We start from the raw sequence: 15,854 nt of genomic DNA, 5'->3' as shown, positions 1-15,854 counted from the left end.
ATCGTCATCACTTACTGGAGCCCAGCTGTCCAATTGCACCTCTTTAATCATTTACAGGGACCTAACAATTATTGACAGACTAGCATGTTTGTTTTATCTTTTCTTAAGATAAGACATGCACACTTGAACTTTTTCATTAAAAAGATTAACAGATCATAAACTGATGCCACACTGCCCTCTCTAGCTGACGGGACGGTAGTGTAGTGTCCTCGCATCCTGTCATCTCCTAGGTGAGAATGTACAGATGAGCACGAAGTGCTTTTTATGGCCTCTTATCTGTTCTGTTTAAACTGTCACCTCCACTCCCATTTCCTCTCAATACTAGGGAAATAACTGACACATTTTATGTATTGAATAAACATTGATTAATCTCTTATATGCAAACTTATATATGTTCTCCTCATCCTAAATGTGATCCTGAAGTCGGGGGTCCCCTGTTCGCTGAGATCAATGACATGACTGGCATAGCCGTGTGAGATTTACCATCATCCTCGTTCATTTCCTGAAAACAAGTTTGTTATCATTTTTCCTTTTCGTACTTGAGTGACTCATGGATTCTCTGTCGCTCTCTCATAAATACCATATAAATACAAGTTTACAGGGACATGTCTTTTGTGGAGACCATCATATCTGGAGGTCTTGGAGATATCACTGCTCAGTTCTTTGCACAAACTGGAGCTTAACTTAAGATTTAACTTAAGAACTTATCTTAAGATTTATTATTACAGTTATTTAATTTTTGGAGGATATTTTTTACCTTTGGATATCACCAAACTTCTATTTCTGTTCAATCAAGTCATCAATTTCTATTGATGCCCACCTGGTCGGCTTGGTCAATCATGCTTTTTGCTTGTTTTTTCATCTTTTTTACTCTGTTTCCAATGCTTCATTGGTGTTTATATATTCCTGAACAGAATGTGCTTCTGCAATTCGGCACACAAGTCAGGGAACGCCTGCTCTACACAGGTAACCCTAACCTTTAACCTACTGCAATGTGCTTTTTGTTGTATTGACACTTCTTAACATTGGGTTTCTGTTTCTTTTTTTAGCTGCAATGTTTAGATGTCACTATATCTGCTTAATGTGGGTTCCGTTTTTTAGTTGGTGTGTGGTGATGTTACTATAAAACTTAATGTGTTTAATTTCAGGGCAATCCTTTGCACTGCAAGTGTGCTGTGCTTTGTTCCTAAAGTGTCATTTGGCTTGAGGTAATGGCATTGAGTGTGTTCATATGTCTCTGTGTGTTTTTGTTCATTTTAGATGACATATTTCGTGAGCTGTTCCTTGAAATGAATCCTGATGGCTCCGTCAGAGGGTCTCCGGAACCGGGACAAAACTGTAAGCAACTTCTGCAAACATGAGTTAAAGAGCACCGTTTACTTGAAGAGTATATTCATTAAGTAACCTTCAAGATATGTCCTTCAAATAAAAATGCCTCATCAGAAGAGATAATGAATTGGTAATAGCTATGATAGCAGTGATTATGCAAATAATAACACGTTTGTTGTCATTTAGTTTTTTTTGTTATGAAAATATTTCATGGTGGCAGTGGATATTAATATTTGAGGTCCAAAGGTGATGCATGTGAATTATGGTAGTGACAGAGGTGTGGTGTTTGTGTGCTGCGCTGCAGGTGTGCTGCATCTGCGTTCAGTGAAAGCGGGTGAGACGGTCATCAGAGGTGTGGCTACATCTCTCTTTCTTTGTGTGGATGATGAGGACAACTTGAAAGGACAGGTCTGAAAATGGCAACCATTCTACCATTCTAGTTTAGCTTTCTAGAAAGCAGAGTAAACAAAACCAAAAAATGTTAAATGTAAAAGGCCTTTATTATATGCATTATTTACACACAGTGAATCTTATGAGTAATGAGTTTTGATCACTGCCGTTAAATGCATTAAAATTGATCAGTGAATACATTTATAATTTTACAAAAGATTTTTATTTCAGATAAATGCTGTTCTTTTGACCTTTTTTAATTCATCAAATAATCCTGATTTTTTTTTTTTTTTTATGGTTTCCACAAACATTTAAGCAGTTTTTCTTGAGCATCAAATCAGCATAGACTGATTTCTGAAGGATCATGTGACACTCAAGACTTGACTTCACAGGAATAAATTACATTTTAAAATATACTGAAATAGGAAACAGTTATTTTAAACTCTAATAATATTCCACAATGTCTTACTGTGAGCATAAGAGACTTCTTTCAAAAACATTAAAAACATTACCGGCCCCTAAACAATATAGTGTATTTTTTATGATTTGTTGGCAAAAAAACATTTAAAAGTCATTGATATAAAATGTATTTATAAATGACGATTTTATAATTAATAATTACTATTTACCACTACTCAAATTGTTTTAATCATAATGTAGATTTTATTATATATTTTATATAATAAAATGTATATTTATCTTATGTTTCATACTGTATTTCATTCATATTAAAACATGTAGAATTGCTTTGACGTGGTTTGCAACACTTTCCATAGTGAACAGTGAATGAGCTGTTGCAGTATATTAATTAATTTCATTTACTTTTATCATTTTCACTGGAGACTTGAACACATTTGGTACTGAGTTTTGTTTTCTCTTTCAGCCGCATTACTCTAAAGAAGACTGCACCTTTCAGGAATTGCTACGGGAAGATGGATATTCTTCTTTCCTTTCTCCACACACTAAGCGTCCTCTGGCGCTCCTCTCAAAGCATTCTGGACAGAAACACAAACCACTTTCTCAGTTCCTCCCCATTATGAAAAAGGTGGCAGAGGACAGCCACACACAGGAGGTGAAACAGTATATTCAGGATTTAAACCTGGACTCTGATGACCCACTTGGAATGGGACATCGGTCACACATACAGACTCTCTTCAGTCCAAGTCTGCATACTAAGAAATGAGGACGGGTGATCGTCAGTTATGGAGGCACACTTTACATTATCACTGGACTGCAAGGTTAAAAATGTTTTGTTACTGTATTTTGTTGCCTGAAACTGTATTTATTTGAATATATTTATTTATTTACTATGGTCTAAAATTATTTAAATTAAAATATCATTATTAACTTAAACATTGTTATATTAAACATTAAATAATTATTACTGTAAATTAAACATTACATTTTATATAACGTGATGGATATCTGCTGGAGCAGATTCCACTTTCAGTTTGTTTGTTCTTTTTGTAGTTCACTGAGTCACTTCAGTATGATTCTTGTGTGATTAAAAATTTTAATAAATAGTTCACCAACATGGCTCAGAGTTACATAATTCATAGAGCATGCGCGCGCGCACACATTGGATAGTACATATTTTCCTAAAAAGCTGCTTTTAAATACACACACAAGCACAGACACACACATCTCTCATCCACATCATGTCAACAGTGTCATTCAGAACAGCAGTAACATTAAACTGTTCCAGATGAATGATGCTTAAGACTTTAGCCATCCGTCGGGCACACAAATCCCTGGCACATTCATGGCTGCAACCCGGGTGACAAAATACATGACATTTAAATGACACCGCATGGCGCTTCTTCCTATGAATATGTCCGATATATATATATGTCGAGAATTCCAGTAAAGCAAAAGTGCAAACGCTTGTATTGCACAACACAGCTCAGTGACTTTTCCAAATGCATCCAAGCATTAAGGCGCAACTCTCTGAATAGATAAAAATGTTGAACAAATAAATACATTCAGTGTAAAGGTTGTGATGTCAAAATAAAAGTTTTGTAACCGGAACGTTAGAAAAAACGTTTTATGGAAGTTTTTTGTGACTTCTTCATACTTTTCCTCTTCTTATAGCTATTGCATTTTGTACCTTCTCTGCCTCTGTGTCAGTCGTTTTCTGTTTCTTGCATTTATTCCTGCATTCCTCCTTCCCATCGTACCCAGATATTCAGAGAGTCACAACGATGCGGTGTCCTTTAAACATGGCACAGGACCACCTCCATCTCTCATTCCCCCTTTTTGATCTCCAGTCTCTCAGACTTGGGTGACCAGTGGGTAAACGCTCCCTACGCTTTGCTCTCCGGCCTGTCCCGCACACAGCCCAGCCAGGAGAGTCCCATTGAGAGGGGCACAGATCCCCCTGTAGGTCGTGCCTCCTTCGAGAGGAACGCAGTCTCCCTGTTCCCCGGGCTCTTCCTCTCCGTCTTCTCCTTCTTCATCACCCTCTTCCTCCTCCCAAAGGGAGGTGTTGACGTGCGTGTACTCCTGGTTGTCCACACACTCCGTCTCGCGGTGGTAGAAGTAGCTGAAGTTGGAAACGATGACAGGAACGGGAAGCGAGATGGTGAGCACGCCCGCGATGGCGCACATGGAGCCCACCAGCTTTCCGCCCACCGTCTCCGGGTACATATCCCCATACCCCACTGTCGTCATGGAGACCACAGCCCACCAGAAGGCTTCTGGGATGCTGGTGAAAGCCGTGCCCGGGTTTTCCGCCTCAGCAAAGAACACGGCTGAGGAGAACAAGATGACTCCGATGAAGAGGAAGAAGATGAGCAGCGCCAGCTCTCTCAAGCTGGCCTTCAGTGTCTGGCCCAGGATCTGAAGGCCTTTGGAGTGGCGAGACAACTTGAAGATTCGGAAAACTCGAACCAGACGGATGACCCTTATGATCGCCAGGGACATGGACGGCGCCGTATCTTTAGACTTGGCCAGCTCGGTGCCAAGCGTGACGAAGTAAGGAATGATGGCAAAGAAGTCTATGACGTTCATCACATCCTTGAAGAAGACCATCTTACTGGGAGAACAAGCGAAACGCATCAAAAGCTCAAACGAGAACCAGCAGATGCACATGGTCTCCACCAGGAAGAATGGATCGTGGAAGATGGAAGACACCATGATGTTCGAGGTACTGTTTCCAGCGAGGTGAAGCTGGTATGCATATTGGTGAAAAAAGACAGGAAAGAAAAAAAGAGAAATTAGATGCAGAAAATGGAAACTGATGGCTAGAGTATAAAACACATGTTGCCTATTCAAAGTATAGTAATATTCAATATTTTGGTGCTTTTGACATTTTCTTCTGTTACAACTTAATACTTTAATTTACTCTGCATCAGTGTGTGTTAATCATATTTTGAGGACAAAGTTGTACCCAGAAGTGAGTTCAATTGGACAAAACCTTTTGGGACAACCTAATTCATAATAGTTCAGGTAGGGTTATGCTATAGTGTAGTTGTATAAAAATTGTCTATAGAAGTAAAGTCTGATTTTCAAATCATTTTTTGCTTTAAATAAAAGTTTGTAATGTTATCATTTCCATCGTAGCTGGTTGGTTTATTTCATGGCTTATAACTTTTTTTTTTAAAATTTGTTTTTAAATTCCTATGGGAAAAAAATTAATGGCAACAATACTACATAACTAAGACTGGTAAAAAAAAAAAAAAAAAAATTAAGAATGGACCATTGAACTCTATATTCTGCAGCGAGAAACATTAACTACTGTGCGCCAGTCAGTTCAGGTATTTCTGTTTAATGGAAATGTACCGGTTCTCAGTTCCCAACCCTAATAAGAATATTTCTGACAGACATGCTTTGACTAACAAGTGTCTGACAGAAACAGTTTGGTTGTTCATTTAACAACCACTTGAGTGAAGTTGAAGGTCCCATTCTGCTTGTAAGGCCACAGTGTGTGACCTTTCACTCAAAGGTCGGTCATTTTAGCTCTTTATCACCACAACTCCATAAAGAAATTACCTGGTCTAACATGTACACAAGGGCAAACCACATCAGTATGTGAGTATTATGTTTCCATAAAGATGTATAACCCTACTTTAATGACCAGTGGTGGTGTGTTTGCTTGAAAAACAGATTTTAAAAGAAAGTAAAGATTTTAAAAGAGTAAGACAGGAGATTAGATGGTATGACATGTGAGATGTGAATGTATGCACGTGTGCTTGTGTGTGAACTTGTGTCTGGCTAGCTGGATCTTAAGTGTTCCGTATCGTAGTGCTTATTTAGATTTTTGCTAAAGTCATCATAAGATGTTGTGGGAGTATGTCTGTTTATTAATACAAGCTCCTGTAGCTGTGTTAATGTGCATTGAAGGGTTGTCCTTACTCTAAAAATAGCACCTTAGATCTCTAAGGTGAAACTTGAGAATGTAACTCCACAATCTCTCTCTCACCCGCTTTAGTTTGCTTGTCGCTAACTGTCTGATCCATGTAAAATTACTGAGCTGCTTTGGCAGCGTGTTGAGGTTGCTGGGTTGTGAGTTGCTGCTGGGAAACTAATTTGATACTCTTTACTAACTTTCCCTCCTCGCACCCTACCCCACCCTGCATTGCGTCTCACTATTTTCCCCTCACTCGATCGGGCACAGACGCTCTTTCATACTGTCACCTGTCATCTTGTCATTTCTCATCTCCTTCCCTTTTTTCTATCTGTGTATGCCGGTTGAATCTCTCCATGGAAGCGTCACTTGACTGTTTTCCAACCCCCCAGAGTCCCTGCTCCCAATCAGTGTATCAGATTTAACGACACTTCTAAAATAATCTCAGCAATAACCCTACACTCTCTCCTGCTCCCGAACTCTTCATCTGCGCTTTCTTTCCTTTTAATGTGACTTTTCACACTCTAAACTGACCTTTTTTTGTGATTTTAAATGTGGTTTTGTAAATGAATGTGCATACAGTGAAAATGCCTCAAAAAAGTTCAGCATTCAGTATAACATTGTTTTTACAATTGATAGAAATTCAGTATTCAGTGTGCATAAACATATTACACATGGTACTTGGACGATTTTGCGAAATGCTCTAAAACAGATATAATACAAACAATACTAGCCTAAGTGTTATTTCCCATAATTCAAAGTGGCAACAAAAATGTAAACAACTGTTTGCTCACTGGGTCACAAATGCTACAAGAACGGGAATTTCCTCATTGTTTTTTGTATGTTTTGTTCTTAGTCTAATTTCAAGGATTGGTAGATATCCACACCTGTCCTGTAATCAAAAATGACTGATTGATTAATCCTGTCCATTCAACGCTGAAAAAATTAAAATGTGCTACTATGTGGCAACTCTGCTCGCACATGTCATCCAGCACACTGTTGAAGTGAGGAAAGTTCACTGAGAATATTTAATAAGTTGGGGTCATTAGCAAAATTTTGGTAGAATTTAGAAGGCAAAAAATGTCTGTGTTGTCAACAGAAGTCACTTTTTCACAACAAGCTGCTTTCAGTTGGTCGACGTGACAAATGAATGTGACCAACCAATCAGGTAAATCTTGCAATTGTGTGGATTCTTTGTGAAAATACTGAACAACAAAAAAATGGGACTGCACAAATAGGTTTCAAGTTAATAGCTCAATAGTATAGTATAGTATTAATGTATATTGTGTAGTATTAATAGCTATTAAAATGTAAAAAATATACAAAATTGTAATTCATTCAATTCATGTTGACTTTACACAATATATTAATAATAATAAATTAAGTTTAATTGAATGCATCCTCATTCATCTTCAAATGCTCAGGAACCCATCTGCTTCATGCTAACTGCCATTCTAGCATTCTTTCTCATACTATGACCATTACAACTGAAAACCATTTGTAAATCCTGTTAGCTACATTCTGGTCAAAACTTTTAACTCCTCTCACCTCTTTCGTCTCCGTTTCCTTTTTGAATATAGGCAGCGTTTCCAAACAGAAGATCAGAATGGAGACCACAATCACCATCACACTGATGATGGCGATGATGCGGGCGCCTCCAGAGGATTCTGGGTGTTCAAAGAGTATCCACAGCTTGCGCTGGATCTCATTGTCTGGCAGGGGCCGAGGTTCCTCCTTGGGGAAGCCCTCATCCTCCTTGAAGCGAGCCATGATATCCTCTCCCAGCTCATAAAACCGCAGTTCATCCATGAAGACGTCCAGAGGCACATTGGCAGGCCGCCGTAACCGACCTCCAGACTGATAGAAGTAGAGGATAGCATCAAAGCAGAATCGGTTGCGGTCCAGGAAGATCTCATTGCGGAGCGGGTCAAAGTAGCGCAGGCGACGCCGAGGGTCTCCAAGCAAAGAGTCAGGGAACTGGGCCAGGGTTCGAATCTGTGTCTCGTAGCGCATGCCCGACACATTGATGGCCAGTCGCTCAGACAGCGCCCAACCTCCTCTCCCCATTGAGCCAGACCTTCGATTTTCTCTCTTCTTCTCACCCTTCTCTTTGTCACCCTTTTCTGCCTTGTTGCGCTGGTCCTTGAGTTTCTTGTCACTCTCATTGACCTCTTCCTCTACTTGTTTTTTGCCCTCGATTCCACTATCAGATCCTCCTCCTCCTTCTCCTTCTCCTTCTCCTTTGTCCATCTTTTCTTCTTTCTTTTTCACTCAGTCTGTTATATGGGGTAGAAACAGAATAATTTCAGCTAAACATGAACCCAGCAGTCAAAGGATTGTAGAAATGTATAATTGGTGTTAGACCAATGTATCAGCTATAGGCTGACTAACAGAAGTGGTCATTCCTCCTGGTGTCAGTTCCAATATCACCTGAGAGCCTTGTCAATACAGAGATCTCATTTTCTGTTAAAACATTACAGATATTTTTAAAGAATTTTAATTAAATATTGAGTATAGAAATACATTTAAAAATGTTTTTTTTTAAAAAGCACTTATTTGCTATTTTTTTAAACATTATATTGTTCCATAATTATTGTGTACATCTTCACAGTATTTTTTTTTTTTTTACAGTGGTTCATGCTGCCTTAAAATGTTAAGTTTTAAGTAAAAATTTAACTTCACATTTCAAGTTGACTAAACTTAACATTTTAAGACAGCATGAACACTTTTTAAAGTTGAAACAACATTTTTTTTACAATGTTTCTTGCCATCATTACAATTGTAACTATATTATATTTAATAAATTAAAATCATATTAAATATTTTCATATTTTAATGATAGCAAACTACACACATCTGGAATGGTATGGTATATGGAATGATGTAATGCTAAAAAATATGTAATACATTTAATTTAAATGTCATTTTAATCATTTCAATTGAATAGTTTATTCAAAATTAATTACATTTATTACTGTATATATATATATATATATATATATATAATAAATTTCATAAATGTAATGACAGCAAAAAGATTTACACAATAATTATTATGGAATTATATATTGCAATGCTGAGTATGTGTAATATATTTCCAGTTCCAGGTATGTAACTGAAGACGTCATCCTAACTTAAATGATTCTCCCATGAAATCATATACAAATATTTCACGCACTCCATCCTAACCCTGTGTTGACTCCACTACCACTTTGACCCACACCTCGAGAATAACACTACAGTAAATGAACAGAGCCAGTTTATATGAAGACACCAACACAACCCGGGTATGACAACAAGTATGGAAACAAGCCTTAAATGAAGGTAAGGGGTGAAAAAAAGTGTCAGAATCCCCTGAAAGTAAATATCTCCCGTTATTCTGAAATCTGGTATAATAAATACAGAGGTTTGTGTCTCTGTTTGTCTTTCCACTTACCCTCTGTCACTGGTGACCGCAGATCCAGAAGAGTTACCCCACACTATCCGTGTTTCTTCCCAACCTGCACCACACCATGAGCTGTGTATCTACTGTCCCCCCTTCTGCCAGGCGGTCTACCCTATGAGTCCAGCAGGAGATGTTTTCTCCTGTACCCTTAACCATAAACCCTGTCCTTCCCTCCGTCAGTGCAGTAAAGGATAGCTACTTCAACCAGTTTGTAGGTCACTGTCTTCACTCCCTTTCACGCTCACTGCAGCTCTGGGGAATGCTGTCATGCTGAAATTCAATCCAGAGCCCCTCGTCCCCTCATCAGCTCACTGTCCCAAACATCTTCACACCAGCTTAAAATGCCTGTCTCACTCATTTTCTCTCGTTTATATTTTTTGTTTACAATACAAAGATTTGCAATATGTTTATTTATCCCATGCACCCCAACACTTCTGCCAGGAAACAATACAAATAAATATTCAGAATATAAAACAATTCTGAACATAACCATCCATAATAATTACTCAGATAAATAATATGAACATTTAAATTACAACAATTATTCTTAACATAATTATTCAGAACATGAATTAAATTTCTTGGAAAGTGAATCATAAATCTTTCACCATTTCTTCCGTGTTTTCAAAGTAACTTTTTTTTGTAATTCTTTTGCAAAACTTAATGTGTAACTCACATTAAGTTTTCGCTTCGGGGCCGAGTTTACCGGGTTTCCACTCTGCTCTTCAATCATCGCTCGAGAGAGTATCAGAACGAGATACTGTTCCGGTGTTGGTATGAAGGCGCGTTCCAGCAGAGGTCGTGGTTGCTGAGAGTGCACAGTCTGGTGCAGCCGCTGTTCCCCTGGGCACTTCAACATCTAAAGAGCAGTTTCCCTAATAGAGTAAACACGGGTTTGACGTTACGTCTTTTTAAAGATGTCATTCCACCCGTGTGTTTCTGGATGTGGTCGTTTCCTGGCCCAGTCTGAAAGCACGATCTCTGTCTCACGTGTCTGGGCCGTAAGCACGCTGAGGTGACGTTCGTTGTTGAGTCATGCACCCACTGCGGGAAGATGACCATCGCGATGATGAGATCAAGACTAAGATACTGGTGGAGTCCCCTTCTATTCCCCAATCTGGATTTGATGCGCACAGGGCCACTTCGGTTACTACACAGGGTGATCTGAGGATTACAGTGGGGGTTCGCTGGTTGAGTCCCCGCAGCCCCCCACTCCTCTCATCCATTGCAGGCTGAGGAGATTCCGGCTGGGGTTGCTGGGCCTTCTCATGGAGGTCCCAGTATCTCATTTGGGGCTCCCACAGAAGACCGGATGTCGATTGCTGCATCAGAGGTCAGGCTAGAGTCCTCTGGGGATGAAGGCTCGGCTGCGTTGCCCGCTTTGGGAAGAGCGTTGTTCGAGTCCGACCTGGAGCTGACTGCCATATTTTCCTGGGCCGCCGCGAGCATTGGGCTTGAGTGAAACCGTTTACCGAAAGATCGTGGCTGGACGATTGATTTCTCAGGGCGGAGCATGCTGAACAGCAGCGTCCTGCTCCAATGCCTTTCTTCCCGGAAGTGCACGAGGAGGTCACGAAGTCGTGTAAGGAACCTTTTTCTCCCTGAAGCCGCTCCACTGCCTCTTCCGCTCTTACTACCCTCGATGACGGGGCATCAAGGGGTACGTGGAGATCCCTGAGGTGGAGACTGCAGTTGCCCGCAAAATGCTGCCATCTGGCAGGGTCGTCCACGTCTTCCATCCAAGGGCTGTAAGTTCTCAGCTACACTTGCGGCAAAGGCTTACAGCGCTGCTGGACAGGCCGCCTCTGCCTAGCACGCCATGGCCCTCCTGCAGGTTTACCAGGCTAAGGCACTAAAAGAGCTACACAAGGGTAGTTCTGACCCAGGGTTGATGCAGGAGCTGTGTAAAGCGACGGACCTCGCCATACGGGCTACGAAAGTCATTGTGCGTTCCCTTGGGCAGACAATGTCCACGCTAGTGGTCCAGGAAAGCCATCTCTGGCTGAACCTGGCCAAGATGAAGGAAATCGACAAGGTTCGCTTTCTCAGCTCTCATCTTGCAGGCCGGCCTCTTCGGCGACGCTGTTGAGAATTTTGCCCAGCAGTACAAAAACAGACGGAGGAGATTAAACACATCCTGCGCCGACGGGACGCTGCTGCCAACACCCGTCCGTTGGGGCTGGCCCCGCCTGCTCATCACTGAGGGTGTCCCTCTGTGGCCTCCACATCTGCTCCGTCGCAGCCACAGCAGCAGACTTTACCTAGGCCCCAACATCAAGCTCCCCGCAATGAGGTGACGCCGCCCATCTCAGCGCCTGCCAAACATTCCAAACGGCAGGCGAAGCGGCCCTGAGACGGGCAACCCAAAGATGGAGGGAGCTGCTCCTCAGGAGATGGTGAACTGGCTTTCTCCAAACAGAGGTTGGCCCACTGGATAGTGGATGCCATCGTCTTAGCATACCATTCCCAAGATGAGCCATGCCCCCTGGGAGTGAGAGCTCACTCAACACGGATACATTTTTTGGCCCGCACTGGTTCTCTTAAACAGTTTCAATGAGCTTGTTAAAAAAAACAAAAAAACATTCACTATAGTTTTTTACCTCATCACGCAATTACTATTACTACAGTCACTAATAGTAGGCATAATACTACCATCCTGCCACATTTAATAGTTATATCATGTGTAAGTGCATTTGGCTGATATGCATTTTTATTAAATTAAATAGCCTATTAATAACAATAGGCCAAATAATTATTCATACATAAAAGTTTATCAAAGCACCCAAAACAGGCGATAATGTGCAAACGCAAATGTTTTAAAAATAAACCTAGAGTAAACACATCATTTTAAAAACGTACATTTCACACCAAGTCCTTGATTCACGCATCATCAGCTCATTGGCTGACTTTTGTTCAGTGGAAGTCAACTTGGAAATATTTTACATTTTACATTGATATAGGCTAGTGTAGATGTTTCTATATTTGGTCATAAGTATCGATCAAAGTACACACATGATCAGTTAGGCTACAAGCAGCAGCTACTTGGACATTGGACCCTATGCATTGGACGCGGTTTTGAGTTAAAAAATAAATAATAATAATGTAAATAATAAATAAATAAATGGGAAAGCAGGTATAGGATATTTCAGACGATTCAGTAGGACTTGGTAACTGATTTATTCAGTTCATTAAAAGCGATTCGAAACAACGATTCATCCAGGAAGTGAACTTCTCTATTTGACACACGCAAGCACGCACACGTGATATCGGGAGCTACTTCTCTGTCATGCGATTTTAGTGCATTAGTAACCGAACAGACGCTGTCAGTTGTGTGCAGACAATTTACTTTTTTTTAAAAAAAGAATTCCCTGCATTAGTAACATGGCTTGTGCTCAGCGGTATGTCAACAAAGTTGTCATCGTCACTGGGGGCACTAGAGGCATTGGAAGGGGCATCGTTAAAGTGTTTGGTAAGCATTTATGGAACATATCTTTCCGTTAATAAATCGAAAGTAAAGGAAGAGTAAATAAGAATATTGTCCTGTTTGCTTTGCAGTTCAAAATGGGTCCAAAGTTGTGTTCTGCGCTCAAGAGAGTATGTGATTGATTTAAATATACTTTTGAAGAAAGGTTGATTACAGCAATGAATGCAATAACGTTTCCTTCTTTTTCCTATAACTGTCAGCTGAGTTGCCAGCCGGCCAGTCTCTCGAGTCTGAGCTGAATAAGGAAGGGCCGGGATCATGCATGTTTTTGTCATGTGACGTGACAAAAGAGGATGACATCAAGGTATATGCACAGGCGTTCATTGTAGGGTTGCATAACTTGCATTCATAATTGTCACTCACCTCAGTCTCTGTTTTACCCCTTTATTTTCTTCCTCTCAAACGTTACTTTATTTATTCATTAAAGCTTTAGCAGTTTAACGTTTTATGGTTTTAGGGTTCATGTTTTTTTTCCATGCTTGAAAAAGGTTTCCATTTAAAACTTTTTAAAATATAATTTATAAAGGCTTTATATATATATATATATATATATATATATATATATATATATATATATATATATATATATATATAATTAAATAATTCTGATTGTGTATGATTTTTCATTTTATAATAACCTATATAAGAACTAAAAAAAAGTTATATTCTAAATGTATTGTTTTTTTTGTTTTGTTTTTTATCATATCTTACCTTGAAGCGATTAATAAGTGAGACGATTGAGAGATTTGGGCAAATCGACTGTTTGGTGAACAACGCTGGGTGGCGTAAGTCAAAGTTTTTTTTTTTACTTTATTTGTTCTACACTATTTTGTGGTAATTATTTTAACCAAGGACTTTTACATTTATTTAGAAAATAATAATAATTCATTTCCAAATAATGATTCAAAATAAATAAATAGTTTAATAATACTGATTTAATTTGAAATCCCTAAATGACACATCAGACCCCCCTCACAAGTCCACAGACGAAACCACTGCAGAGGAGTTTAGAGACCTGCTTAATTTGAACCTCATCAACTACTTCCTTACTTCCAAGGTAAAATCTTAAGTAACGTAACACTCTGGTCTCCTTACTTTTGCATTATGACTGATTTTTTTATTTTATCTTTTAACTAACCTCTTTTTATTACCTCGGGGCAGTATGCACTGCCGTACCTGCGCAAAACGCAAGGAAACATCATCAATTTATCCAGCCTTGTCGCCTCAATAGGTCAGAAAGACGCAGCTATCTACGTGGCAACCAAGGTGAGTTTTTCTTATTGTGCCAAATGCAAGTGATCATCTTGAAAGTAATAGCAATACTTCCATATATCCACAAGGGGGCGGTCACCGCCATGACTAAAGCAATGGCTGTGGATGAGAGTCGCTATCAAGTGAGAGTCAACTGGTGAGTGAAATTATCACCCTGCCATCTAAGCAGTTCCTTGCTTTTTTATTCATATCTAAACTATTCATTTATTTTCTCGGATCCTACTGAATTTCCATCTGTGAACATTTTTTATTAATTATGTTTATTACCAGGCTTTAAATTCAAACTCTTTTATAGCATCTCTCCAGGCAATATTATGACATCTCTGTGGGAGGAGCTTGCTGGCATAACCGAAAACCCTTCTGCCACTATTAAGGGGGGAGAAAATGCTCAGGTAAGTGTTCATAAGGGCAAATGAGCAGTAGAAGAAGCTGGTGTTCTGCTGGATATGTTATAGTAACAATTTTCTACTCAACAGTTGATTGGTCGAATGGGAACGGAGGCTGAGAGTGGATTAGCTGCTCTTTTCTTGGCAGCTGATGCCACTTTCTGTACTGGGATAGATTTGTTTCTAAGCGGAGGGGCCGAACTGAACTACGGCTTCAAAAGCCAAATTCCATAACTGAACAATGATGGAAAGGTCCTTGATATGATAATATGGTTTCATTCCTCCTCTCAGACAAAAGTGCTGCTTCAAAATGCAACTATTTGCAGATTTTTTAAGGTGCCTTTGTTAGTGTTTCTATTCAAATAAGTACTGTTAGCAATATTAATTAACAACTTACAACAATTACTTACTATATGATTAGGGTTAATTACTTATAATTATGTATAATGGTCAGGTAAATGATGTATACCTGACCATTGTTACATTTAAAGCCATCTGCAATTGTTTGCATTTCTAATAGTAATAGAATTTTTGTGTGGTGGTGGTGTTATGTTATGTGTGAAATTTTAATTAATATAAAAGCTTTTTCATTTTTATTAATGCAGATATTACAGTAGTTAAATATTATATGAAAGGGACCTGAACTGTAAATTACAGTACCATGAATGTGTTTGCAAAGACTGATGTTTACAAGTAATCATTTCCAGGCCAGCGTGTCACATAATAATCAGATTTTAACTGTGTAGTGTAATTTAGTGGTTTTGAAACTTGATAAATGACTCTTGATAGGTTGTGATTTGTTTCATACATTGTATTTCTATTTCTCATTGTATTTTTGTACCAATTAAATTAATTATTTTACATGTGTTGTCAAATTATTTTACTTCATATTAACTATAAAAAGTATGACAGACCTTTAACATGTCCAGTGCCACTCAAGGGATTATTCTGAGATAATGTAAGACAGATAATGTGTCCATACTATCGTGAGTCCTTTGATATCAAAATGATACAGCGATTAAAAGAGCTAGTAAATCCTTAATTTGAAAGTTTGAGACAGAAAATTCAATCAGTTAAATATGCTAAATGGAGTTCAGTCTTCTGTGAACTCTAAAGCGACCAACACAGGTGACAGCCTATATTTATCAATAATAACCAAACATCATCATCTGAAGGTATTGACATAAAACATATTTCTTCGAA

General features: G+C 39.1%; 3 protein-coding genes across 3 annotated transcripts; 2 read left to right on the top strand and 1 right to left on the bottom strand.

Annotated features, from left to right (window-relative positions):
- The first annotated feature begins 683 nt into the window (after positions 1-683).
- fgf21 (fibroblast growth factor 21) lies at positions 684-3,254 on the top strand. Its single transcript, XM_084116836.1, has 4 exons — positions 684-966; positions 1,261-1,338; positions 1,634-1,737; positions 2,603-3,254. The coding sequence occupies exons 1-4, from the start codon at positions 813-815 to the stop codon at positions 2,900-2,902; spliced, it is 636 nt and encodes a 211-aa protein (XP_083972962.1). The 5' UTR covers positions 684-812; the 3' UTR covers positions 2,903-3,254.
- On the bottom strand, positions 3,186-9,690 carry kcna7 (potassium voltage-gated channel, shaker-related subfamily, member 7). Its single transcript, XM_084116824.1, has 3 exons — positions 9,501-9,690; positions 7,613-8,340; positions 3,186-4,887 (listed from the first exon to the last, which is right to left on the bottom strand). Exons 2-3 carry the CDS (start codon positions 8,312-8,314, stop codon positions 3,991-3,993), a joined length of 1,599 nt encoding a protein of 532 aa, XP_083972950.1. The 5' UTR covers positions 8,315-8,340; positions 9,501-9,690; the 3' UTR covers positions 3,186-3,990.
- Positions 9,691-12,515: 2,825 nt separating this feature from the next.
- Positions 12,516-15,512, top strand: hsd17b14 (hydroxysteroid (17-beta) dehydrogenase 14). Its single transcript, XM_084124761.1, has 9 exons — positions 12,516-12,978; positions 13,065-13,103; positions 13,194-13,297; positions 13,712-13,778; positions 13,959-14,050; positions 14,155-14,259; positions 14,334-14,401; positions 14,561-14,657; positions 14,742-15,512. Exons 1-9 carry the CDS (start codon positions 12,891-12,893, stop codon positions 14,883-14,885), a joined length of 804 nt encoding a protein of 267 aa, XP_083980887.1. The 5' UTR covers positions 12,516-12,890; the 3' UTR covers positions 14,886-15,512.
- Positions 15,513-15,854: the final 342 nt, after the last annotated feature.

Source organism: Abramis brama (genome assembly GCF_963993115.1).
Source record: "Abramis brama genome assembly, chromosome: 1".
In the NCBI taxonomy this organism is placed as follows: domain Eukaryota; kingdom Metazoa; phylum Chordata; class Actinopteri; order Cypriniformes; family Leuciscidae; genus Abramis; species Abramis brama.
The sequence above is the reverse complement of the archived record's forward strand: the minus strand, read 5'-3'. Positions and strand labels throughout refer to the sequence as shown.

Excerpts from the sequence above, each read along its gene's own strand:
- fgf21 (XM_084116836.1), top strand. The coding sequence starts at position 813 with ATGCCCACCTGGTCGGCTTGGTCAATCATGCTTTTTGCTTGTTTTTTC. Across the intron at positions 967-1,260 it reads GGAACGCCTGCTCTACACAG|ATGACATATTTCGTGAGCTG; the intron begins GTAACCCTAACC and ends TGTTCATTTTAG. Across the intron at positions 1,738-2,602 it reads AGGACAACTTGAAAGGACAG|CCGCATTACTCTAAAGAAGA; the intron begins GTCTGAAAATGG and ends TTTCTCTTTCAG.
- kcna7 (XM_084116824.1), bottom strand. The coding sequence starts at position 8,314 with ATGGACAAAGGAGAAGGAGAAGGAGAAGGAGGAGGAGGATCTGATAGT. Across the intron at positions 4,888-7,612 it reads AGGAAACGGAGACGAAAGAG|CTTCACCTCGCTGGAAACAG; the intron begins GTGAGAGGAGTT and ends TATGCATACCAG.
- hsd17b14 (XM_084124761.1), top strand. The coding sequence starts at position 12,891 with ATGGCTTGTGCTCAGCGGTATGTCAACAAAGTTGTCATCGTCACTGGG. Across the intron at positions 13,104-13,193 it reads TGTGTTCTGCGCTCAAGAGA|CTGAGTTGCCAGCCGGCCAG; the intron begins GTATGTGATTGA and ends TATAACTGTCAG. Across the intron at positions 14,260-14,333 it reads CTATCTACGTGGCAACCAAG|GGGGCGGTCACCGCCATGAC; the intron begins GTGAGTTTTTCT and ends TATATCCACAAG.